This window comes from Neofelis nebulosa, chromosome 4 (assembly GCF_028018385.1).
Source record: "Neofelis nebulosa isolate mNeoNeb1 chromosome 4, mNeoNeb1.pri, whole genome shotgun sequence".
Lineage (NCBI taxonomy): Eukaryota > Metazoa > Chordata > Mammalia > Carnivora > Felidae > Neofelis > Neofelis nebulosa.
The window spans coordinates 129,756,243-129,783,472 of record NC_080785.1 but is presented as its reverse complement, the minus strand read 5'-3'; the positions used below and the strand labels follow the sequence as shown (position 1 = coordinate 129,783,472).

General features: G+C 38.2%; 1 protein-coding gene across 1 annotated transcript in view; it reads left to right on the top strand.

Annotated features, from left to right (window-relative positions):
* Nucleotides 1–1,033: 1,033 nt before the first annotated feature.
* The window catches only part of PPP4R2 (protein phosphatase 4 regulatory subunit 2), a 54,074-nt gene continuing 27,877 nt past the window's right edge, over nt 1,034–27,230 (top strand). The window contains exons 1-2 of the mRNA XM_058726216.1: nt 1,034–1,304; nt 2,315–2,396. Of these exons, the coding sequence (XP_058582199.1) occupies nt 1,271–1,304; nt 2,315–2,396 (116 nt within the window). The 5' untranslated portion in view covers nt 1,034–1,270. The remainder of the gene's footprint in view (nt 1,305–2,314; nt 2,397–27,230) is intronic.

The window sequence follows — 27,230 nt, the reverse complement described above, 5'->3', positions numbered from 1 at the left end:
AAATGAGAACACCTTTTTGTGAGCTTTCCTTGAAAAGCTTACAGACAAGAGAAGGTAGTAGAAATGAACACACTGGCTGGGAGCCAGATGTTTTGGGTTCTGATGCTGTTTTGCCAGACTAGCTTTCAACTAGAAAGCCTCAACTTTCCCATTTGTAAAATGTCAGGGTTGGAGAGGCCTTCTGAGATCCCGCCCTCTCTAACTTCCTGGGTGCTTATGTAAGACAATCCCAATCATGATGATAATAAAAATAGAAGTCACGTTAAGTGAGTGCTTACAAGTTCTTGGCACCGTGCTACATGTTTGATATTCACCATTTCACTCAAATCTTGGGGTGGGGGGGAGTTTACAAACCCCCATTTTATAGGTGAAGCTCTGAGAGTTTAAATCACTAGCCCAAACCCCACTCAAATCTTGGGGTGGGGGGGAGTTTACAAACCCCCATTTTATAGGTGAAGCTCTGAGAGTTTAAATCACTAGCCCACTACTACAGGAAGTAGTCGAGTTGGACTTTGAATCCAGATGGCTACAATCCCGAAATTTTCATCTCTTTTTTGTGTGCATTGCTTCTTTTTAAGATGGGTCAAGGACGAGCCTTGGGTTCAGGCAGGGAGGTATTTTTGTTATGATTATTAATAACACAGAGTGTGTTGGGTTTTTTGTTTTTTATGCGTACTCTGACCGCTGTGTGTATACACTCAATCTCCCAGCACCTGTACAAGGTGGTCGGTACTAGTGCCATCCTCACACGGGCGGGGAAAGTAAGGCTCAGAGAGGCTCTGTAAATTGCTCAATATCACACAGCTAGCAAAGGTAAGTACTCAAATCCTGGGAACTGGCCAGGAGCACCCCGCCGCGACCACTCTAGCTGGAACAGGGGCGCGGCGGGCCATCACCAGTGGAGAGGCGGGGCGGCGGGCGCCTGCCGGGTCTATGGGACAGCCCTGGCGGCCCGCCTCCGCCGCGCACGCGCTCTCGGGCTCGGCTCGGGGCGCGCGGCGGGCGCGAGGACGGCGGCAGGGAGCGTGCGCGCGGTGACGTGCCGGGCGCCATGTTGGAGGGCTGGTGGTAGCGGCTCAGGGAGGTGTTCGCTCTCTCGGTCTCGCTCTCTCGCTCGCTTCCCCCGGCTCCCTTCGGTGCCCCCCCCGGTCGCCTGCGTGCCGGAGTGTGTGCGAGGGAGGGGGAGGGCGTCGGGGGGGTGGGGGGAGGCGTTCCGGTCCTCGGGAGACCCGCGGAGGGAGGCGGAGGCTGCGAGGGACTCCGGGAAGCCATGGACGTCGAGAGGCTGCAGGAGGCGCTGAAAGGTGGGGGTAGCTGCCCCCTCTCCCTTCCTCGTTACCCTCTACAGCTCCTTCTCCTGTTTTTTCTGGGCTGGGGGCTCCGAGGGGCCGGGCCGGGGGAGGGGGGGTTGCGCTTCCCCGGCTCCCATCCCCCTCCCACTTCCCCAGGGGCGGGGAGCCCTGTGGGCAGCTCCCTCCCACCCCGCTCTGGGCTTTGTGTCGGCCGCCGGCGTCTGGGCTGGGGGAGGGGAGCCGGGGAAGCTCTGGTAGGGGCCCCAGCCTCTCGCCGACCCCTCTGGGGTGAGGTCGTGGGCCCGCAGCCCCGTTCCAGGCAGGCTCCGTTCTCTGTCAGGCCCCCGTTCGCCAGGCGTCGGGCTAAGAGAAAAAGTAGAAGGTTTGGGGGGGTGGGGGTGGCGGGGAGAGGGCGGTAGAGCAACTTTAAATAGAGTCTCAGGAAGTCTTTTTCAGAGCTTCTGAAGTCATTCCTCCACGCGCCCTGATTCTAAGGTGGTCTCCTTCCACGCAACAGGCTTGAGAACCGTGGTTCTCAAACTTCGAATACCGTGTGATTTCAGCATTTTCGGAATTATGAATTGACCTCCAAAATCATTTGGGAACGGCTACGTTAGGTAGCTGCAGTTTCTTAAGACGCAGGTTTATGAACTTAACGTAGATAAACAGCTTGTGGAAGTTGGGGCCTGGGATTTGTATTTTAACTGGTTTCCCAGATAAATGTGATGTTGGTGTTCCTCCGGACCACACTTTGAGAAACACCACATTAATGCTTTGTGGAGAGGTTGAGTGCCCCCTTTAGGGGGATTCTTGTTACGTGTGAGGAGACAAATGTTGGAACTAGAACTTTGGGAGTCAGAGGTAGCTAGTTGGTTGAGAGGCTGATTTTTTTTTTTTTTTTTAAATAATTGCTTCTTAATATTTGAGGAAGGACTGGGAGGAAAGTTTGTTTTTGTAGTGCTTTGGAAATGGTTGATGGCCTTTGAGAAACACTGATAACTTTTCTTTTTTCCCTTATCTAGATTTTGAGAAGAGGGGAAAAAAGGAAGTTTGTCCTGTCCTGGATCAGTTTCTTTGTCATGTAGCCAAGACTGGAGAAACAATGTGAGTTGAAAACACGTATTAGTTATGGTCCTGTGTATCATTCAGAATTGCTTAGGAAAGGGAAAAAACTGTATTTCAGAAGAAGTGAATAACACGTGTGTCCAAAGTGTACAAGCTGCAGTTATTAAAGCATTTACTAAATGCATATACTTTAGTTGCTTTATGTATACTCTGTAATGAGTTTTAAAAATATGTTAAAATTTTCTTTCTATCTATGCTTTTGTACATTTAGAATTTATTAGTCTGAAGAGCTAGAGAAAAGAATGCCTATCCCGTCTGTTATGACCCTTTTGGCTATAACAAACAGACTTATTTCCAAAATTTTGTGGCTTTGATTCTGTCTCAAATTTTTTTGTTGGTGGTGGTATTTTCCAATATTGTCCTGTATCCAACCATTTGTTGTCATATTTATATATTTGAGTGTTTGAAGTGTCATTTCTATTTATTCTCTTGAGGACTTCTGGTGATTATCTGACAATTTCCAGATGCTACAGTTTTGACTGTCCTGTAAACTTTCTAGGATAGCTAACTTGTTACATATGCTCAGCATTTTATTAGGCTTGTTTCCAAATGTTGTGAATCTGAAACTTAAACTATGAAGTTTATTTTCAAAAGGATCCTTCCATCTCATTGTGTGTGTAGTTTATGTTGCAGGAGTTGTTTTCACCATCACCAAGTTAATTTGTAGAAAGTAGTGCAGATTTGTGACTTCCTTGTACTCTTCTCTTTGGGTAAGGGGTGGGGAGCAGGAAGGAGAGAGATTTCTTTGGGTGCAGTGTTAATAAGTGAGCGTTCTTTTGGCTCCCTTATGTCCTTTTTGTACAGTTTCTTTTGAGGCCTACTATAAGAGTGTAAGGTTTAGCAAGTGATAACTGCTTTCTTTGGCTTTATTAGCCAGTGTTCATTTCTCACAAGATTGGCTTGTGGCTCTAGTGTGTGTAGCCTTTTAATAACTAGCCTAATTTAGAAAGGAAAAAGATACTCTGATTGAGTGGTCATGTAGACAAACTGAGTCTCTGTAGTGCTTTATTAAAATTATCATCAGCTTAAGAATCTGATGTATTCAATCTTACATTTTTATTTATTCCACTTAAAAAATGGAATCCTTTAGGGGAAAAATCATTTTTGCCTCTGAATTACTCTTAGAGCATCTTTTAAAAATTGATGGAACATAACTCACTAGTATTTATGTAGATAAGCTTAAAAATGACTAGATGCCAGGTCTCAAAAAGAAATTAATCCCTAAATGGTAAATACTCTGATTGCCACTGTCTTTTGAATTGTTACTTGGTCCAAACTTATCTCTGTACAATATCAGGAGGAAAAGCTTTTTACTTTCAGAGTTTTGATACACAAGATTATATCAAATTATTGGGAGATAAATACTTAAAACCTCTTCTCCTTATCAGGTCTGTACAAACTGTCTTCTCTTTTGATAACTTTCATTGGCTGTAAATGTGTAAATAGTTGAAAACTTCTGAAAGAAATGTTTTTTAATATCCTGTTTGGATCACCAGGTGGGTAGGAAAATTTAACCTGATTTTTGTGGATAATTATTTTGTCTTGATAGAGGTCTTAAGGTCCACCACCTTACTCCCTCTCCCCCCTCCAACCTTTTTACATTTACTAATAGTATTTTGTATTAAAATGGTGGTGTTAGATTTTTTATAGCATTTGGAAAATATTTTTAGAGTTACTAAAGCAGCTGGTGTTTACAAAGTTTTAGCCTTTGTTGCTTATCATGAGCATGCCTTATTTTTTTTTTTTTTAATGTTTATTTTTGAGAGAGGGACAGACAGTGTGAGTCGGGGAAGGGCAGAGAGAGAGAGAGAGAGAGAGAGAGAGAGAGAGAGAGAGACACGGAATCTGAAGCAGGCTCCAGGCTCTGAGCTGTCAGCACAGAGCCGGGGTACTGGGTTCTAACAGGATCGGCAACGGCAAGATCGTGACCTGAGCCGAAGTCCGATGACACTTAACCCACTGAGCCACTCAGGTGCCTCTTAACTTTTGATTCTGAAATTTGCAAAGTTTCTGTCATTCATTTATTGTTAAATTGAGCTTTATGTAACTTCTAAGATTTTAACAAGAAAACGTAAAGAACAGCAGATCAGGTCTCTTTAGTGTTTTAGGATAGGTTGCTTAAGATAAAAATTACGTAGTTCTGTTTTTATCTTCATTGATACGTTATAGTAACATTATTAACAAAAAAAATATTTGAACTTTGTTTATGGATGAAAATTAGTGACAACTTAGGCTGTTTATTTTTCATACAAAAAGAAAACAATTGATTTGTTTTCTAAACAATTTGATTTCTAAACAATTTAGAATTCGAAGTATAGGTTTTTACTGAGCAGGAGGTTGTAGGAAAATTAGCCCTGGAACAATTTTGCTTTCTGGTCTATTAAAAATTACCTATAAACATCTAATATAGGAAGTTGGGAAAGATGCCAAGACATGGTGTACTAAACTGTTATGAATACAGAGATTATCTAAAACAATCACCAAATTTGTTGGTTTTGGCTACTTGAAAAAATTGTATTTATGTTGATAATGGGACATTACCTTGAACAAAACTTTTCTGAAGGTAACAGTTTGTAACTTAATGCCAAGTATATACTATGTGTTGGATAAACAAACATATGTGGTGGGTTTCAGTCATGAATTTAAACATTTGATGGGTTTCAGTTGTAGATTTAAACTTATTTGATAAACTTAGTTGCAGTTACTCTTTTTGGTGGGCATATTGTCCCATGTTCATCCTGTGGGAGCTTCTTTAATTTGATTCCAGAGTCCTTTGACTTAATAACTCCCTGGTATGATCTGAGCTCATTCCTGCCCAGACCTGGAATCAGCCATTTCTCAAGAAGTCATGCCTTCTTTTAGTGGGAAATGGTCTTTAAAGAGTACAAACTGGAGAGTAGAGCTGCTTATTATTACTGAGTTGGTCATTGTTTCAAGCCTCTTCAGTGGATAGAAGCTAATGAAATACTTAATGATTCATACTGATGGTTCCAATTCAAAATCAGGACTACAGTGTTTTATTTCTTCCACAGTTTTGGTTCCAAGGACACAGGGGAAAAGTCTAATAATATCACCAATGTAATTATTGAGGACATTAAATATATTTCATATCTCTTCCAGTTTGTAGCCCCCATTTAAGAAATTAGTTGTATCTACATTATCTGAACATGTAACAATTACAGAAGTCTCTCTTAACCATCACTTAATCTTTTATAGTGGCTCTATTTCAGATGCTCACCCTAGTCCTTAGGTCAATATCTGTAGTCAGTTTGGTTGTCTGGAGTTCGTTCTGTACTAGATTCTTTAGGCAGAGCTCATGGGAGCATTCCTGAGTTCTTGTATATTTTTAAGAGTTTGTGCCCTTTGTTCTTGAAGGTCAGTGGGGTTGGAAATAAAATAATTGGTAGTGTAAATGTGTTAATTCCATTTTCCTGCAACTCAAAGTTACTATCAAAAATCTGATGATAATCTAATTTTCTTTACCTTGTTAAGTCATCTACACTTTTTGCCTAGATTCCCAAAGAACTTTTTTTTTCTGTTAGGTGCAGTAATTTTTTTGGACTTTGTTTTAGTATTGGGCATTTTTGGGTCAGTAAACTCAGGTATGTGGTGTGCTCCTTCAATCTGTATTTTCAGATTTTTTATACCTTTTTTTTTTTTAATTTCAGGAAATCAAATTATGTCCTTTGGTTTTTGTTGTCCTCCCCGCCCCCCCTTGTATTCTTATTTGTCAAATCATCTTGCATGTCTTCAGTATTTTGTCATTTTGTTGAATTCTTTTTCCTTATTCCTGTTTAAAAAAAAAAACAGTTTTATTAAGGTATAATTTATATGCAGTAAACTTCATTTGTTGAAAATATGTAGTTTGCTAAATTTTGATACCCACATTCAAACAGTGACCACACTCAACATTGTGAACATATCCATTCATTACTCCTAGAAGTTGCCTCATGCCCCATTGTAATCTTTCTTCCCTGTGTATGCTTCCCCTGCCCTCAGGCAAGTAATGATTTACTTTCCATCACTTTAGATTAGTTTGCTTGTTCTAAATTGTATCTAAATGGAATCATACAGTTTGTATCCTTTGCCTTCTTTTACTCAACCGAGATCCAGGTTTGGATAATAGCAGCTCATTCCTTTTTGAGTAGTATTCATTATATTGATGCCCTACAGTTTTTTTTAATACAATCGTTTGTGATGGACATTTGGATTATTTTCAGTTTTTTCTGTTACAAAAGCTGCTATGAACATTTGTGTACAAATCTGTATGTGGACATAAGTGTTCTTTTGGATAAAAACCTAGGTGTGGAATGGCTGGATCATGTGGTGGATATATGTTTAACTTCTTGAGAAATTGCCAAACTGTTTTCCAGAGTGATTGCACCAGTTTGTATTCCCAGCAGTACTTTGGGAGTTGAGTTCCAGTTCTCCACGTCCTTTCCAACATTTAGTATGGCCATTCTTTTTTGTGTTAGTCATTCTAATAGGCACATATTGCATAGTGGTTTTAATTTGTACTTCCCTAATGACTAATGATGTTGCATATCTTTTCATGTGTTTGCTGTATGTCTATCATCTTTGGTAAATTGGTTCTTCAAATCTTGCCCATTTAAAAATTGAGTTGTTTTCTTACTGGTTTTTGAGAGTTCTTTATATGTTACAGATAAAAGACCTTTATCTGATATGATATGCAAATACTTGCTATAACAGTGTGGGTTTTCATTCTCTTGATAGTGTTTTTCAAAGTGAAATTTCTAATTTTTTTTTGTTTTAAAGAATGAACTTTATTTTTATTATTATTTTGAGAGAGCCAGAGTGTGTAGGGGAGGGTCAAGGGAGGAGCAGATAACAGGGAGGGGGAGGGAGAGAGAGAGAGAGAGAGACAGACAGACAGACAGACACAGACAGACAGACTGACAAGCAGGCTGCAGGTTCAGCATGAAGCCTGATGTGAGGCTTGATCCCACAAACGTGAGATCAAGACCTGAGCTGAAATCAAGAGTCGGATGCTTAACTGAATGAGCCACCCAAGTGCTCCTGAAATTTCTAATTTAATTCTATTTCGATTTTTAAAAATACCTTCCTTTGAAGAACTCTTACTGCGTTACTACCTCTTAGGTTCTTTTGTTCTCCCGTACTTTCTAGTTTATTTCCTGAAGTAATTTTTAAGTTTCTACCTAATTGGTTTCCGAATTCTATTGCTTCATTTTCTGAGTTTCTCTAATTCTGACTTCTATCATTTTGTAAGTGTCTTTAGCTCATTTATAAATATTATACAGAATTTGTTTGTTTTTGTACGAGTCTTTGTGGATTCCTCTCATTGTCTGTAGGGACGTTTGTTCTCCTTACTCTCTTTTTTTTCCCTTATAATCACCTTGTACAGGATTTAACCTTGATATTTTTCTCTTGTACTCTTTTACGTGAAATAAGTTTTCCTGACCCTTGAGAACGAGATAGGGCTCAGTAGCATTCCTAACTTGGAGCTCTCTTGTTGTTTGTAGTGTTTAAGAACATGGAGCTTGCTTTCTGAAATTTCCAGCTTCCCTTTTCCAATTTCTGCTTTATTTGGATCCTGTCTTTTCCTTCATCTTTATTGTCGTCTTCTTATACTGGGGTCATCTCTGAATAGGAGCTCTGGTTAGTCATTTTTAAGAGCACATGGGAGCAAGACTGCTGCTGTCCTTCAGCTCTCATTGTGGGTCCCTTCCGTTTTCTCTGCAGTGGAGTGGGCAAAACCCTTTTCAGTTTCAGCTGCTGTTCTCAGATTGGCGTATCATGATTTCTAGTGAATGCTTGTTGGCTGTTGTGTGGTTCTGTTCCTAGGCCCTTCAGGTACACCATGACTTGTTTCTGCTTTCTCTTCCTCGGAACCTGATATGGTACAGGTCATGTAACTCATTTTTCTCACCTGTTTTACTCTTTGGGGTTTGAGAAATTGACTACGTGGTCAGCTAGGTTTTTTTTTGTTTTCCAGCTAGTTTTATTATAAGTTCATTTTTGTAACTTTATTTTTGTTAATTGGCTTTTCGCTTTGTGTCTAGTTAAGTCTGATAGAGTTTTGGAGACATGGAAAACTGTAGCAGCACTGTTACCCTCTCATAATTACACTTCCTCTGAAAACTGTTACTAGTATTGTCAAGTATAAAATGGGAATAATAGTAGCATCTCCTAGTATAAGTAGTTAATACAGGGAAAACTTAGCACACTGTTTGCCTAAATGCTCAATAAATAGTCGTCATTCCTGTGTTGACACTGCTTATGTTGAGTCTGCTTTGTCCCCCCACCCCCTCCCTGAAATTTCAAGTTCTCTGTGTTGAGCGATTTTGACATATGATTAGGAAAATAAAAGTTAAGTTGCTTAAAAGTAGTTATCAATAACTAATTATTGAAAACAATTGAATTATAAAATCTTACATTGAAAATAAAATCTGCATTATTGAAAATCTCCTTATGAATGAGGCTGTTAGATCTTTCTTCTGTGAGTTTCTTAAAGGAGGAGATTTTGTTTTGTCAGCATAGTTTCTAAAATGTCATTCTCCTATACTGCCTTCCTGATTTTTGCCACATCTTTCTAACTTCTGTATAATTAACACTCTTCTCTATGTTGGCTTGCTTTTTTTCAGATTTGTTTTTAAGTTTTATTAAGTAATCATGACCCCAAGATCAAGAGTTGCATGTTCTTCCAAATGAGCCAGCCAGGCGCCTCTTTTCAGACTTTTTTGAAAATAGAAAAATATTACAGAAGTTAAGCGCTCATTTTGCCCTTCCCCATAAATATATCACTATGTTAATTTTATTCCCCTTGTAAGAAACAAGATCTGAAACCACTGGTTTGTTGCATTAGTTCTATCTTTTAAAGTTTCTTTAAAATCTGTAAGTACTAAAATACATACCTAATATGAGTTTTCCATGTGCCACCTAAAGTCCTCATGTACCACCGTCACAGTGGTACACAGGAGGCACAGTAGATTTTCAATAAATATTAGTTAAGTGAATGCTCTTTTTGTTTCAAATATTACAATAACTGCAGTGATTAAGGTATGAACATGAATAAAATTATAGTCGTTTTCATTTCTTTCATCACATCATGCTGTAATCTGGATGTGTCTTCTACACTGCACAAAATTTATTGATTGGTGCATTGGAAGATAGACCTGTCACCTTTGTTTTTTGAGTACAGTTAACTTCAGATCTTCAATCTCTTTGGTGTGCAAGTGAGCTCATATTTTCCATGTTAAGATTTTTATTAGTAGTTGGCCAGTCCCATAATTTCATGAGAGTTAGCATGTGGTAATATCATTCTTGGAAGAAACATGGCTTGAGTTCTGAATTCAGCTTGGCGATTTCTCTGTGTGAATTTGGGCACATTATTTGTGAGCTTGTTCCTCATTTGAAGAATGGAGCTTATACTCTATAGTTGTCTCAGCTCTTGTGAGGACTCAAATAAATGAAAGTATGTAGCTATAAATACTAACATTTGGGAGTAAAAATTAGAATTGTCTGTATGTTGGGCATAAATTCAATGATTTGGGCTTAAGAAACAAGCCTGAGGTACTTTATCCCGTGGAAGGAGCTCTGGTTTGAGTCAGAACACCCAACACCTGGGTTTGAATTCCTGCCTCTACCCGTTAGTCTGTGGCTCAGGCTGACTTCTCTGTGCCCTAATTTCCTCATCTGTAAAATATGAGTAATAAAATCTATCTCAAGGTGTGTTGTGGGGATTCAGTGGCTTTATACATCTAAAGTTTTTGATACAATGACTGGCACACAATGACAGCCCCCTCCCACCGCCATCCTTTAAATGGAAGCTGCTGTAACTATTTTACTTACCATTATTTAAATCATCTAAGTTACTAAGGGACACAATTTGCTCTGATACAGACTGAGGGGCTTGTAATAGATGACCTCCAAGGTTCCTCCCAGCTTGAAAAGCTTATAGGAGCCTGTTGAGGCAGTAGTTATGTAGTTATCTGGGGGTGGTATTGCAGTAATAATGATTAAGGGTGGAAATGGGGCACAGTGATAGTCGTTGAAGTTAAAAATATCTGCCGATGGTGAAAGATGTTAACTGTTGGGAGTATGTTGCAGAGGTGAATGGTTTCCAGACCAAAAAAAAAAAAAATGGAGAATTGGTTTTGTATACTTAGATGAGAAAGATCAGTCATTGTTACCACTTAATTTATTAGAGCCACAAAGAGGTTCGTTCACAGAATGCCATTCATAGTGTACCCTGTATACATGTGTGGTTTTTATCTGTATCCAGAGATCCTCTCTGCTTGCCAATTAATGCATGAGTTCAAAATGCTGATGGTCTATTACTGGAAGTTTGTGAAAAACTTCATGCTGCTTCAGAACATCTTATTAATAAGAAATTAAGGAATTTATGATCTAGAATTTACTGTGCTTTCCCTCTGTTTTGTGGACTGTAGATCTTTTACCTTAATGATATAGGAGTTTGTCATTGAGGTGAATGAGTGTGTCTGTCTGCCTCCCTCTGCTGTCTTTATCTTTTCTTTCTATACCAAAATCAAGTTTCAGTATCAGTAGCAAAAACAGACAAAAAACCAACCGATACATGTATTCAGTGACTAAAACAGTATAGACAGTTGAGGAGGAGAACGTTGGCTGTTATTTCATTTAATACATATGTGTGTGAAAGAATTTTACTTTAAAAATAACCAATGAGGGGCACCTGGGTGCCTCAGTGTGTTAAGCGTTCAATTTCGGTTCAGGTTGTGATCTCACGGTTTGTGAGTTCAAGCCCCACACTGGGGCTCTGCGCTTAGAGTTCAGAGCCTGGTTGGGATTCTCTCTCCCTCTGTCTCTCTGCCCATTCCCCACTTGTGCTCTCTCTATCTCAGAATCAGTAAATAAAAATATTTTTTTAAAAAGTACACTTAAGGGGCGCCTGGGTGGCTCAGTCGGTTGAGCGTCCGACTTCGGCTCAGGTCATGATCTCCCGGTCCGTGGGTTCGGGCCCCGCGTGGGGGCTCTGTGCTGACAGCTCAGAGCCTGGAGCCTGCTTCAGATTCTGTGTCTCCCTCTCTCTCTGCTCCTCCCCTGCTCATGCTCTGTCTCTCTCTCTCTCCCTCAAAAATAAACATTAAAAAAATTTTTAATATTCATTTTTGAGGGAGAGAGAAAGAATGTGAGTGGGGGAGGGTGGAGCAGAGAGAGAGAAAGGGAGACAGAATCCTAAGCAGGCTCCAGGCTCTGAGCTGTCAGCATAGAGCCCGGTGTGGGGCTCCAATGAGCCGAAGTTGGATGCTTAACTGACTGAGCTACCCAGGTGCCCCTATTTTTGATCCTCCTAAAGTGTTATTCTCCTTTTGTTACTTGCATGTGGTGCTTCTCAGTACTCCTACATAGAATCTTTGATTGATTTTAAAATCGTGAACCTGAAACTGGGATTTATAAGGGACTAGAATTTTCACTTCTGTTTTGGGTTAAAGTTCTTTTATCTGCTTAAAAGGCAAACTTGTAGTAAACATTTATTTTGTGCCAGACACTGTCAAATATTTCATATGTCTATCTTAATTTGGTCTTTACAACTACTGTCTGAAGTAGGTATCTCTGCTTTTTAAAAGATGATACTGGGGTGCTCAGTTGAGCATCCAACTCTTGATTTCAGCTCAGGTCATGATTTTGAGGCTCTGAGATCCAAGGGCTGGGTGTGGAGCCTGCTTGAAATTCTCTCTGCCCCTCCCCTGCTTTCTGTCCTCTCTGTCTTTGGCTGTCTCTAAATAAATAAACAAACATTTTTTTAAAAAGAGGGTACCGAGGGTGCCTGGATGGCTCAGTTGGTTGAGCATCTAAATATTTCAGCTTAGGTCACTATCCCGGGGATCAAGTTGAGCATAGAGCCTGCTTAGCATATTTTATCTCTCTCCCTCCCTCCCTGCTCTTGAGAGGCTAGCTTGCTCTATCTCGAGGCCTCATATAAATTAAAAAATAAAAGAGGATTCTGAGGCTTAGAGAACTTGAAAGTTTTAAGGTTGTGCATCTGGTGAGTGACAGAATTGGAATTTAACTCAGGCATACCATACCGACTTTAGGTTCTCTCATAACTCTTACTTTTTTATACCCCTTGTCCCTTGTGCCTGGATGGCTCAGTTGGTTGAGCGTCTAAATCTTCATTGTTGTCTTCACATCTTTCCTCTTTACTGAAGAAATCTGAGAATCTTTTTAAAATCATTAGAATTTGAAACTATGCTTTTGATAGGAATCTGTTACTAATTATTTCTGAGATTTTCTTGCTGCTTATCTAATCCTGATCTGAGGCACCTGTCCTGCTTTCCCTGCATTGTAGCATACTATAGTGTGATCTTCTAAGCCCTGAGACCATGGATAGTTGCCTGGGAATTGTGGCAAGAATGGTGAGGTTGGGTGTGGTAGTTTGGGACTTAAGAAAATCAAAATCTATGTCAAGAGCATCAGTAAGGTAAAGAAGTATATATTTGATATACCCTTAACATGTGTAAGTTAGACTATTTCCAGTAACTTCAAAAGTTGAAAACTTGTAGTAATTATAATTTTGCAGAGGTGCAAATTTGAAGCATATAGGTAATGTGATTGATGTATATTTAAATTGAAAGTATGAGCCTAATTTTCTTTTTAATGTATGCATTTTGGATTTGTTATTCTTAGTCAACCAAAAATATTAACCTTGCAGGTTAGGTGGTAATATTTTCATTTACTGGTGATGAAACTGGAAAAAAATATGCTGTAGAAGAATTTGAAATTTGAGAAGTATAAGAGCTGTTACAAGTGCATTTGTAGTGTGTGCTATTGGGTATCTCATAGAAGGAGGCTGAGAGCTTTTTTTTTTAACTGATGAAATATTCAGAATTGTATGTTGTAAATTTTATATTTTGGAAGTTGTCTTATTTTGGTCTTATTTTAGGGATATTGTCCATGGCGACTGCAGGGTGACTTTTGAGATTATGGCTGTTCTGTCTCAAAGTGGTTCTTTAAAAAAAAAAAAAAAAATTATTTTTTAAACATTTATTCATTTTTGAGACATGGAGCATAATTTAGGGAGGGGCAGAGAGAGAAGGAGACAGAGAATCTGAAGCAGGCTCCAGGCTCTGAGCTGTTAGCACAGAGCCTGACATGGGGATTGAACTCACAGACTGCAAAGTCATGACCTGAGCTGAAGTCCAATGCTTACCTGACTGAGTCACCCAGGCACCCCATCAAAGTGGTTCTTTATCTGGAGACAGGTCCAACTTTTCTAGGGATTTTGAACAATAGGATATTTCTGCAAGGAGTAATCTTAAATGGGGGTAGAATGTGGCCCAGTTTTCTTTTTTCCCCAATTAAGTATTGTTAGTGAATTCAGGGTTTTCCTGGGCATGAGCTGTTGTTGTAAGACAAGTAGTCTTTCTCTTCCTCCTATATAGATACTGATAACTCTCTTGTCTTGCCCTGTTTATATTAGAGGGTTCATGAGGACACCTGTCACTGTATCTGGTTTTTTTGTAAATATTGTCTGTGGTATTTGATTTTGCTTTCTTAGTTGTTAGAGGATATGACAGAAATCAATGCAACAGTCAGGATGTGGCCACTTTAAAAATTATTTTCTGACAAAATTTAGATGAGTGAATAGGTGGTAAATTTTAAATACTTAAAACTTTCAGTCTTTCATATTTTAAGTATCTTAATATGGAGACTATCATCATACTGTTCTGTTCCCATTTTAGTTAAGGAGAAAGTGAGAATAACTGCATATTGAGTTGAATGGATCACATGAATTAAATACTTATTGTCTCCATACTGTAAAAAAAAAAGTCAGGTACACAGATTATGGAAATCAGTACTGCTTTAGATAAGCCTGTCTCATTAAAAATTTTTTTATTCAAAGCACTAACAATAAGAAAAAAATCAAACTGTACCTTTAACCCGCTTCTTCTATATTAACAGAATTTTTCTATGTTATATAAATGTATGTGTTGATTCTTTAAAAAAAAACCACCTAATATCAAACATCTGCAGTTTGCAGAATACTTGCTGTATTGGCTGTCTTTTCTTATCAAAACACTTAAGTTTACCTTATTGTTTTTATGGGTTGCATACTAGTACTTTGTTTGGGGTATACTGTAATTAATTTAACCTGCCCTTTGATGATTCTTTAGGTTGTTTATATTTACAGACAGTTCAAACAGTGTTTAAGTGAGCATATTTATGCTGGCACAGATGCAAGAATGGGATCTATAGGTTGAAGTCTATATTATTATTTTGACAGGTATTGCCAGTTGGCCTTCCCAAAAATTTTTTCAACCTATGCTTATACCAACAGGGTGTGCAGATTATCTCTCTACCGCAGACAGCACTGAGCATTACTAGGCTTTTAAATATGAAAATCTGATAGATAAAAAATAGTATCTAACTTTAACTTGTTTTATTTTGTGTCTGCATCTTTCCATTTGTTATCATTTATAGTTTCTGTCCTCATTTATGAAGTTATGATTTGGTTTTCCGATTTTTATTGATAAAAATAAGTATCCTGATAAAGTTGATTCTAAATAATTATACTTTTAAAGTTTATGTATTTTGAGAGAGAGAGAGAAAGTACACATTCTGGTTGGGGTTGAACAGAGAGAGTCCCAAGCAGGCTGTCTGCTGTCAGTGTGACACCCAACATGGGGCTAGAACTCACACACTGGAACCACGAGAGCATGACCTGAGCTGAAATCAAGAGTCAGATGCTTAACCGACTGAGCCACCCAGGTGACCCTAAATAATTATACATTTTATTGTGTTAGGAATAATTTGAGTTTAAGAGTCTCAAGCAGCAAGTTGTTTTAAAAAGATGGTCATGGGGGCGCCTGGGTGTCTCAGTTGGTTAAGCGTCCGACTTTAGCTCAGGTCACGATCTCGTGGTCCGTGAGTTCGAGCCCCGCGTCGGGCTCTGGGCTGATGGCTCAGAGCCTGGAGCCTGCTTCCGATTCTGTGTCTCCCTCTCTCTCTGCCCCTCCCCCATTCATGCGTTGTCTCTCTCTGTCTCAAAAATAAATAAACGTTAAAAAGATGGTCATGACTGTATAGCAAAGAATAGTCTTTGTTATGGTTGGTGGATTGAATTGTTATTTCTGGTGTTTGTCTTATTAGTTACACTCTCTAGACAGGTAGTCATATTTATCAGTAACAGTGACTTCAAATATATAGTCTGAGCAGTGTCTTCAATTTTAATGACTGTGTTTGAAATTTTGTCCTTATAAATTTTTTTTCGCAGTATGGTTCTCGCCTGTTTCTTTGTGAATTGGCCAAAACAAACCACTTAGCTTAAGGGAAAAAAAACTTATATTCTGCTCTTAGGTTGACTGAATACTGAGGGCATTCTGAGATCTCAAATGTCAGTCATACTCAAGCAGAAAGAATGAAATTATTTCTCACAAAAATGGACATGTCTTAAGATTGTTCCTACTATCTTAACTTTAGTTTTGAATGAATACATACTTTTTTTAAATGTAAGTAAAATATTTAATCTTACCTGTGGTGTTTAAGCTTATAGGATTTTGCAATAATTAGAAGTAAAAGTAATTGCAGATGTTTGAGATTTTGAGATGTGGGCTTTTTCTTTGAATTTGCATTTAATTCTATAATATATGTCTTCACTTACCTTTTTAAAAATATACATCAGTTGTTCTTAGCCTACCATGATAATGACTGGAGACATTTTTGGTTGTTACTAGTGGGGGAATGCTACTGGCATGGAATGAGTAGTGGCCAAGGTTGCTGCTGAAGATAACTCCCAACAACAAAGTTTTATCAGATCCAAAATGTCAATGATGCTGAGATTGAAAGATTCTGCTTCATAGGAAATAGCATACATCAAACTTTAAAATGTGTCTTAGGGGCACCTGGGTGGCTCAGTCGTTTGAGCGTCCGACTTCAACACAGGTCATGATCTGGTGGTTCATGAGTTCGAGCCTCGCTTCGGGCCCTGTGCTGACAGCTCAGAGCCTGGGGTCTGTTTTGGATCTGTGTTTCCTTTTCTCTCTGCCCTTACCCTGCTCATACTCTGCTGTCTGTCTGTCTCTCTCTCAAAACTAAATAAATATTTTTAAAAAATTGTTTTTAATGTGTTTTATAGTTCTTTCACCTGTAAAATAAAAACAGTGGTGGGTAGGATCAAGATGTTTAACCAAAGCTTCTAGCTTTACCTTTCAGAATTCTGTTTGAGAAACTTCATAAACTTTAATTTGAGAAGTAGATACTACTTGAGAAAGAGTTACAGTCTAATTATTAAAGTGTTAGCTTTTTTGATGTTCAGTAGATGGAAATCTTAAAAGTTATGTCTTTAATCAAATGTTGCCCAGAAAATTCTGTTTCTCCTTTACTCTCAGCCTCAAAACACTTCTGACACTACGTGTGTGGGCTTTCTTCTCCACACCGAGCAATTCTGTGACACCGCGGAGTGTCCTACAATTCAATTCAGTTCAGACTCTCTCTCCCGTTTCAGATGGCAATCAGCATTCAGCTTGTTACCCATGCTTCTGAGTAGCAGGCTAAACAGAGGTTTTCATGGCTTGCTCCTTGGGTTCCATTAATGCACTAGAGTGGCTGCTCACAGAATTCAAAAAAACTGTTTACTTAACTAGATGACCAGTTTATTACACTGGGTATTGAAGGATACAAATGAAGAGATACAGTGGGCGAAGTCCAGCAGGGTCCTGAACATAGAAGCTTCTGTCCCCATGGAGTGTGGGGTGCATCACCCTCCCAGCATGTGGATGCATTCTTGTTCATGATTCTGGAAGCTCTTGGAATCCATAGTTTGTAGGTTTTTATGGAGGCTCCATAATGTAGACCTGATTGATTATTCACTCCACTTCTAGCCCCTTTCCCCTCTCTGGATAATAGGGAGGGGGCGGTGCTGAAAGTTCCCAACTTCTTTTTTTTTTTTTTTTTTTTTTGAAAGTTCCCAGCTTCTAATCCCAACTTGGTCTTTGTGATGACACACCCCCAACCAGGTGCCCACCAAGATTACCTTAGCTGTTTCAGGTGCCTGGGTGGCTCAGTTGGTTAAGTGTCCAATTTTGGCTCAGACCATGATCGTTAGTTAGTTGGTGAGTTCAAGCCCCACACTCAGCTTTATGCTTACTTACAGTTCAGAGCCTGGATCCTGCTTCAGATGCTGTGTCTCCCTCTCTTTCTCTGCGCTTCCCCTGCTCATGTTCTCTCTCCCTCAAGAATAAATAAATGTTAAAAATTTTTAACAGAACAAAAACGGTTTCTGTTATTCAGGAAATTCTGAAGATTTTAGGAGCTCTATATTGGGAACTGGGGCAAAAGACTAAATAGTAGAACAAAAGATTGTCCTAATACCCCTATTTTCAAGGGTTTTAGGAGCTCTGTTAGGAATTAGGGGCGGAGACCTATATAAATTTCACAAATACATCCATTGGCTTCATGGGACTCATATACATAGGGGAGAGAGAAGCTTTAATTCCTCACTTCATTAAAAGGGTACCGTACTGGCTTTGTGTGTGTGTGTGTGTTTTTTTTTTTTATTAATTTTTTTTTTAATGTTTTTATTTAGTTTTGAGACAGAGAGAGACAGAGCATGAGCGGGGAAGGGGCAGAGAGAGAGGGAGACGCAGAATCTGAAGCAGGCTCCAGCTCTGAGCTGTCAGCACAGAGCCCAATGGGGGGCTCGAACTCACAGACTGTGAGATCGTGTGACCTGAGCTGAAGTCGGACGCTTAACCAACTGAGCCATCCAGGTGCCCCTGGCTTTGTGTGTTAACATTAGCTACTCTGCATATACCTTGAGAGGGTAGGGTTAGGTACATTGAATCAGAAAGGGGTAAGTGAAAGGTAAATTATTTGTCATCTTTCAAATTTAACTGCACATTAAAGTGAAGCCTTTGTTCGTTATACATGCATTTCATAAACAGGCTGACAAGATCATAGCAGCAGCTGGAAGTACAAAGTGAAGAGGCCTACTAAACCTGCATATTTTAATGTAATTACTAATACTTCATTAAATACAGTACAAATGGTAAACTGGATGGAACACCGGATGAACAGATGTAGACCAGGACTCTTCTAACTAGGATGTATGGTCATTCTCCATTGTTCCCTTTGAAGTCACCCTTCTTAGCATTACTAGTTAATATCATTCCTTCTTTATCATTCTTTCATTGAGGCAAATCCTGTCTTATTCTTTAAAATTATTGATTTGGGTTCATCTTACCTTTTCAGTCTTTAGCCACCATTTGTAACTTCTCCAAATTATTTGCATTTCACTGAATATGCAGTGCTCTCTTTTGCTAGTAGTATTAAATTCTAATAGCATCTTCCTGTTGGTTGCCTCTGTTCTTCCTCGTGGCATGACCTCCACTTGTCTTTTAACATTGTTCAGATAGCTCAATTCAAATACATAGCAATCTGCTGAAAAGCTTTTCTCAGATTCCTTTTTCTTAATAGAAACTACCGTATTTCTGACATGCATTGATCACGTTTCTGTTTAGCTGTTTGCTTACTAATCTGTTTATACTTGTGGTTCCCCAAGTGTTGAGGGGGCTGAAATTCCCTTTCTGAGAATGTGGCACGAAATAGGAGCTGGATTAAATATGTAAATGGAAGAAAAATCAAAATGGTGTCTTCTTCTGTTAAATATTTTCACTTGAGAAAATAATAGAAACTATTGTTTCCAAATCATAAGGTTTGTGTAAGAGAGAGAGAAGCTTGCTTTCTCTTCCCTTTTAATTTTCCCTATGTCTAGATTCTATTTATCCTTTGTCACCTTTGCTTGTGTCTAAGCCTTCCCAGGTTTTCAAAAGATAGTAACTTTGCTGTTATAAATTCTCCATTTACCATTTTCTGCTGTGTATTATGGATTTATTAATACAGATATTATTTCTCCTGGCTAGCTAGGTAGGCTCTTTAGAGATCATAATTTGGTTTTTGATCTTTATATCCTTCTGTGTCATATGTCACTGTTTCTTCAGTAATAGACTTGCTGTCTTATTTTGGGTTACGAGAACAAAATATAGATCACATGGCTTCAATAACAAATTATTTTCTCATAGTTATGGAGTCTGGATATCTGAGATCAAGGTGCCAGCATATTTGGGCTTCGGTTGAGGGCTGTCTTCTGGCTTGCAGAAGGCCACCTTCTTGCTTTGTCCTCAGATGCACTGTGGCAAGAGAGGATAAGGGAGGCGTAATAGCTTGCTGTTCCCCCCTCCCATCCCCTTCCCCATCATTAGGGTCGCATCCTCACGGTTTCATCTATACCTAATTGCCTCCCAAAGACCTTATCTCTAAATACTGTAAGTTTATATGTTAGGGTTTCAACATAAAAATTTTGGGTGAACACATCAGTCCATAACATTTGCAACTGATTTGTGCAATTAGTGCATCTTTCTGTTTTTATATCTACTGATTGAATTCAGGTGTGGATTGTTTTATAGAGATACATTCTTGAAGTTTTTGAATTTTCTTTCAGTTTTGTGAAGTAAATGTTTTAGGTACATTCTCTTTAAAGGAAAATGGGAAAGAGAAGGGACTGGGATTTATTGAAAACATACTGTGTGATAATCCATACTGTGTGACATTCTGTATAAGATATGCTGGTGTGAAATTCACTGAATGCAAAAGTTCTTTTGTTATTTTTTCACCACTTAGTTTTTGTGTAATTTCTGATTGTGCATTTTTTGTTTAGTGTTCCTTCATTCCTTAACATCTCTGTGAGATGTTACTTAAGTCAGCAAATACTCAACATATAATCTGTGCTAGGTACTGTGCTAGTTGCTGGGAATGCATTAGTGAGCAAACAAACCACAGTTGCTTATGTTTATTATTTTGGCAGTAAAGTATTATATTTATATGATACTTTGCTTGTTGCTTTTATCAGCATTCCCGTGTATCAAGTACGTTAACTTCATTTTTAAAGTTAGGACAGGTGGAAACTTTAAATGTAGTTACTTAAGTTAGTAATTTTTGTCATTTGATTCCTGAATTAACCTATGCTATGAGCCTAAGACTAATTAGGTATTGAAGAGGTTAATCCATAATAATTTTTGTCGTACATTTCTGTATTTAAATTTTGGGTAGGGAGGGAAAGGTTTTAGTTTCCAGAGATACTAGCCTCATAATGTATGAGGTGCAGTAGAACTTTGTTAGATTACATGGGAGTAAAATTGAAATTGCTTTAAATTTCTGCTTTTTTCTGCTATGTATATATCAATTCCATATATTTCTCAAAATTTTGACATAATTACAAATTTTATTAAAATAAAGGTTTAACCTTAGATTTTCTTTGCTACCCAAATAAACATTTTAAGAATAAAATTTCAATGAATTTTTTTCATTGATATGTTTTTTTCCATATTTTAATATCTCTGAAATTGAATGCCTTTCAAACACCAGTAGTGGTGTTGAATTCTTAAAATAATGGGGAATCTTACAGTTGATCCTGACTTAGATTTGGTGAATATAGTCCTGTTATTACCTCTTTGAAGTTTTAGGAAAAGCACATATTTAAGTGTATTGGATAGCTCGTACAGTTTGGAAGAATCATTCATTCTTGAAAAGCAAAGTTGAGTCTGAGTATTCAGTATAAGATTGATTTAATTATTGGCATATTTCAAGTTATAAAAAGTTACAAGAAACATAAGTTTATATTGCTTTTATATTTAGTTGGTGGTTTTCAAAAGTTCTTTAAGTTATGAGGATTTGTGAATAAAATCATACCCTTATTTGTAAATGTTAAGAGATTTTACTTTCTAAAAATTTATAGTTGAACAGTACAAAACTTTACAGAATCATGTTGATGGGATGAAGTTTTCTAAATGGACTAATTTTTAAAATAACTGATTTTCTTACTGATGTTAGGCATGGAGTGTTAAGAAATGTGGCTGGGTATTTAAAATGTATTGTTTTTATTATAAAAGTGGGATACCCTTGTAAAGCAATTTGAACAGTGCAGTTATTCATAAAAGAAAGAAGTGACAGTTCCTTCCATTTCTGTGCCCCAAGATGTGTTGAATTTTTATATTCATTTCAGTAAAATGCAAAACGGAAGTGAGAATTTAGTAGTAGCTTTAAAAGAGAAAATTCACCAGGAAAAACTGAAGCATACTTGAACGTAAACCTTTGTTTTCTAAGGAATTAAATTCATATTATTCATGAATAGCCCTTTAAAAATACTGCTAGGATCAACTTTGCTTTCTAATACTCAGTTTGAATATTTTTATTTCTCAGAAAGTTTCAGCTTAATTCAGTTTATAATTTTGTTGACTTTAAGCAATTAACCTTTTTATACTTCCCTTCAAAAGAAAAAAACATAGATACGATTGGCTGAAATGTACAACCTTCTTCATACTTAATAAATTCATAAATATGAATTCATTTATGAATTCAGCTATAATTTCTGATCTAGGAGAATCATGTTTTTAGGGCTGATGCAGGAACCTTATGTATTTTGGTTTTTTTTTTTGGTTTTTTTTTTTTTGTTTTTTTAATTTATTTTTGGGACAGAGAGAGAGCATGAATGGGGGAGGGGCAGAGAGAGAGGGAGACACAGAATCGGAAACAGGCTCCAGGCTCCGAGCCATCAGCCCAGAGCCCGACGTGGGGCTCGAACTCACGGACCGCAAGATCGTGACCTGGCTGAAGCCGGACGCTTAACCGACTGCGCCACCCAGGCGCCCCAACCTTATGTATTTTGAACACTGGATATTTATATTGGAAAAGATAAAATTCAAACCATAATCAAGGGATAAGGTGCAAATAAAGAAGCAAATAGCAATAAAGTTACTTTATTGGCAGTAATCTGTCATACAGAGGTGGTCAGTGTATATAACAACATACAGGATCTTTGACATTCTGGAGGGTTACATGCAGAGAACAAAACTAAAACCCAAATTGCCTGAATACCGTGGGTAGGCTGCTAGATTGAATGATCAAATGGTTCATTTGGGGACGTCCCCTTAGACTTGAATTAATTTTTTAGTGTCATAGCATTTTAAATATTACACCATAAGAAGTAAACTTTTAAGTTGTAGTTTGAAAATACCGAAGAGACTTTTTTCTCAGCTCAGATTTCTACTTAAAGATAGAGCATTAAGGATGTAGTCCTCAAAAGAAAAATAGCTGTTTGAAAGCATCAGATTCATTTAAAACTATCTTGCTTGCAAGCAGGACAAACTGATTTTGGTTCTCTTAAGCCCAAAATAAAGTGAGAAAGGAAGAGAAAGATTTTTTGGAAAGATACTGAGGTAGCTAGAATTTAGAATCACAGGGAGAGTTAAACTACCAAGCCAAGGATAGGACGATGGGGTACCTTGGGGGCCTCAGCCATAGAAGTTGCTGGATCTCTCCTTCGGATTCCTGCCAAACGGGTGATTTAGTCCAATAACTTCCATTGTGTGTTCTCGCCATATTTCACATTTCTGGAGGAAAATGTCCAGTTGGCCTAACCCAGGATTAATCCATTTCTTTTTTAGAGGAGGAGGCAGGTAACATGGACAGGGAAACAGTTGGTTCTTGGAGGCCCATCTTTGTGTATTACATCCCTTTCCTAGAAAGTGGCTGGGGAACCAACTCAATTGGTGTATGCTATAATCAGCATATGTGCATATACAGTATCCCCAGTTCATTATACAGGTAAAGTATTAAAATTATTACCTTAAAACTGGTAGGAGATTATAACTGTGACTTGGGGGAAACAACTGTTCTTTTATTATGAGAAATTCATTGTCCTTACCAGGATCTCTGAATTGTTGAAATGCTTACAATTTGAAGGATAGCTTTTGCTTAAGTTCTTACCAGAATGTTCTCATAACAAAAGACAGTTCCCTCCCCAAAGATAAATTCTCTTGCATGATGCTTAGCTTCTTAGTACCTCTTAAGGGGGAAAAATGGTCTGGGGCAGAACGTAAATAGTTGCTTTAAGGGAGTAATAAAAATGCTTTGAGAGAAGTAGAGTAACAAGTTGATTTCTGAGGATTAGGGAAAACTTTGATACCAGAGGCAATTAAGCTCAATTCCGCTAGAGGGAACAATAAGCAAAGGGATAGGAAAAAGTGAATGGTTATGAAGGTATATTTGGGACAAATCAGAGTATCTTGCCGATTCATAGAATTTTGCATGTAGAGAGACCTTAGAAATTATTGAAGGTTTTTTTTTTTTTAGCAGAAGAGAGAGAAAGCAGAGCTTTGCCTTGGGGAAACTAGTGTCTAATTCAGGTGAGTTACTGGACTTTAAGATAGAGGAAACAAGAGCTTGAAATAGGGCAGTGTTAGTGGGAATGGACATGGGAGATTCTCAAACATTGGGTTATGGTTCTGTAGACATTATCCATCATTCTCATCTTGCCTGAGTTTCTGTATAGGCTTTTCTAAATGGTTTCTTAAAATGCAGTTTTGCTTGCCCTGTTTAGTGTCTAATCTATGCTACTAGCCATGGGCGTGCTACAACGTAAATAACATGTTATTTCCCTGCTTAAAATTTTTATGCACCCTCCTCCTTGCTTAAGTTAAAATTCAAGATCTTTATTATGTTTTAAGATGCATATGATTGTGTCTCTGCTTAGCGTGATATTCCCCAATTTGCTCCCTTTGTTTTTTTCTGCTTTGCTAAACTACTTACAGTTCTCTGGTGGATCATGCTGTCTCATCTCAGTGACTTTGCTTACTATTGCCTCTCCCTGGAACAGTCTCTTTTCCTTTGTGCTCATCTTTTTAAGATCTGTACTAAGTCTGGAAAACTTTACTCCAGGTAGATAAGTCTTTAGCCCACTTCCAGTACTTTGTGATTACTTCCATCATTATTGCATGTAGATTTTGCTTTGCTGTCTTTTTTGCTTAGATTGTGAATTCTATGAGGCATCTAGACTTTTTTTTTTTGTATCTTTTCCTACTGCACAGTACCATACAGATGCATATTTGCATTGCCTTTCTTACGTTCTTTCTTTTCTTCTCTCTTTTTTTTTTTTTTCTTCTTTGCCTGTAACTAGATGTCCTGACTTTCTAGGAGTATGGATTTTGAAGCCAAATGCCTAGGTTAAAATCCTGGCTCTGCCACTTACTAGTTGTGCAACCATGGGCCGGTTATTAAACATCTTTGTTTCTTAGTTGCCTGCTGATGATAAGATTGATGAAATAATACTGCCTAATTCATAGGGTGGTTGTAAGGATTGAATTAATATGTCCAAAGTGCTTAGACCAGTGTCTGACATTGGTGGTTGTGTGTTTTTATTATATATTGCAGTTCACATATGAATATGTATTCCTTTTGAAAAACAGTTGCACATATAGTGCTTCCAAATCTGTTTGGAAAGTGGTCTTTTCCTGATTTTTTCCATACTGTAGTTGGGTTGCATTATTCCCACCAAAGCATGCTTCAGGATATTCACCAAATAATTACTGAACCCTGAACTATTTGTCAAACATATTTCTCGTAGTTGTGATATATATTTAGGTGAAGAAATATGTGGGCACATAGTACATGTAGTAAATTGCATGTTATGTGATTGTAAGGGCAATGGAAGAATAAGAGTAAGGGAAATGAGAGTTAAGGGTCAAGAGGTACTTGTAATTTTATTTATTTTTTTAACGTTTATTTATTTTTGAGAGTAAGAGGCAGTGTGAGGGGGAGAGAGACACGGAGAGAGGGAGACACAGAATTGGAAGCAGGCTCCAGGCTCTTGAGCTGTCAGCACAGAGCCTGATGTGGGGCTTGAACTCACGAAACAGTGAGATCATGACCTGAGCTGAAGTCAGACACTCAACCGACTGAGCCACCCAGGGGCCCCAAGAGGTACTTGTAATTTTAAATGCAGTGGTCAAAATAAGCCTCATAGAAGAAGAGCATTCCAGGGAGAGGAATCTTCCAGTGCACAAGTCCTTAAGAGTGTGTCCTGCCTTTTCACAGACTAATAAGGAGGCTACTGGAGTAGACTGACCAGAGAGAGGAGGTCAGAGACGTAAAGGGGATTGGAGTTAGCTTATGTAAGGCAGTGTGGACCATTGTAAGGACTTCGGCCATTACTGTGACTGAAATTGGAAGACATTGTGTAGTTTTGAACAGAGAAGTGACATTATCAGACTTAAGTGTTAGGATTGTTTTACAAACGGCTGTGCTGAAAATGCACTTTATGTAAAATAAGCTAGAAGCACAGGTTATTGAAGATTGATAGTAGCTTGGGTAGCAAGAGGTGGTGAGGATTAGTCACCTTCATTTTATATATATATATATATATGTGTGTGGGGATATATATATGTAATATATATCTGGAAGGTTTAACTGACAAGATTCCTTGTAGATAGGCTGTGGCGTATGAGAGAAAGAATGGAGTCAAGAATGACTCAAGGGTTTCCCCTAAGCATAGAAGATGGAATTTCGTTACACCTGAAATGGAAAAGGCTGTGGCAGGGGCAATATTTGGGAAAGATAAGCATGTTCAGTTTTGGACATGCTGAATGTTATGTTAATGTGGAGCAGGTGCTTGGATGGATGACTGTGGAGATCAGGAGGTATAGTTTTGGCATATAGATGGTATTTAAAATCTCCAGACTGGATCAGATCACCAAATGTAGATAGAAGAGATAGTCTGAGCTTTGGATCACTCCAGAATTAAGCAGTTTGGGAAACTTGCAAAGGAAAATGAGCAGCAAAGACCAGTGAGTTAAAAGAAAACCCAAGAAAATAATTAGGAAACAGTGATCAGCTGTGTGAAATACTCTTTTAGGGCAACTAAGGATGAAGTGTGAGAATTGAACTTTGGATTTAGCCATATGGAAGTCATTGATGACTTTGTTAAGATCAGATTAATTTTAGTGGTGTGGCTGAAAGCTTGATTGGAGTGAATTTGAGAGAGAGAGGGAGACAACTCTTAAGGAATTTTCCTGCCAAGGAAAACAAATAAATGATGTGGGGGATAGGTGGGTCAGTGGAGGAAAGAGGCTATTTTTGAGATGGGAGAAATACTGATATATTTCCATGGTATAGTGGAAATTATTAGATATTAAAAAGTAGATATAAATGTAGTTAGTAGGAGAAAGATGGAATTACATGAGTGATGCTTTTAGGTGCACACATGGAGAATCTGGTAAGTTAATAGAGGAGAGAATGTATAGTTCATCTGTGATTACAGGAGGGAATTCGAGGTGTGTGTATATGATCCTGATAGTAGGTGGTTAAATGTGGTAGAACTTTGGAAATTTTGTTAACTGCTTCAGTTTTGTAAGTAAAACAGGAAGAGTCTTTGATGGTGAAGAACTCGATGGGGATTTGAAGAGAGAAGATATAAAATAGTTATCTATAAGGGTCTGAGAGTGAATAAACTAGGGAAATATATTATCTGTCAGCGTTAATAGTGTACTTGAGTCTAACCAGCATGGTGGTGCATTTTTCTATAACTTTTGTCTTCCTCTTTCTGTGCACCGATGAACGGGCACACATGTGGTGGGGATTACCTTTAATCAGTGGAGTTGATTTTGTGAGTACAATGAAGGCAAAGAGAAACTAGAGAGTCAACTGTATCTAAGGGGGTGATTATAATGAGTATTATAATTTAACCTGGGTAATGAAGAGAATGTCAAAGGGGAGGATATCCAGGGGAGGATATCAAAGTGGTAGGATTGGTGGATTGGAGATCATGGTGGAATCAGAATTTTTGGAGCAAATGTAATATATGAAATATTTTCTAGTTCATCAAGAACTGTAAAAAATATAACTAGCTAAGGTTTGACAATGCTAGGTGACATATAGATTATTTTTTCCTATTCTCTATTCTTATCTGTTAGCTGCAACACTTCATTTATTTAGTTTCTTTAAGGAAATAGTTAATGGTGGGAG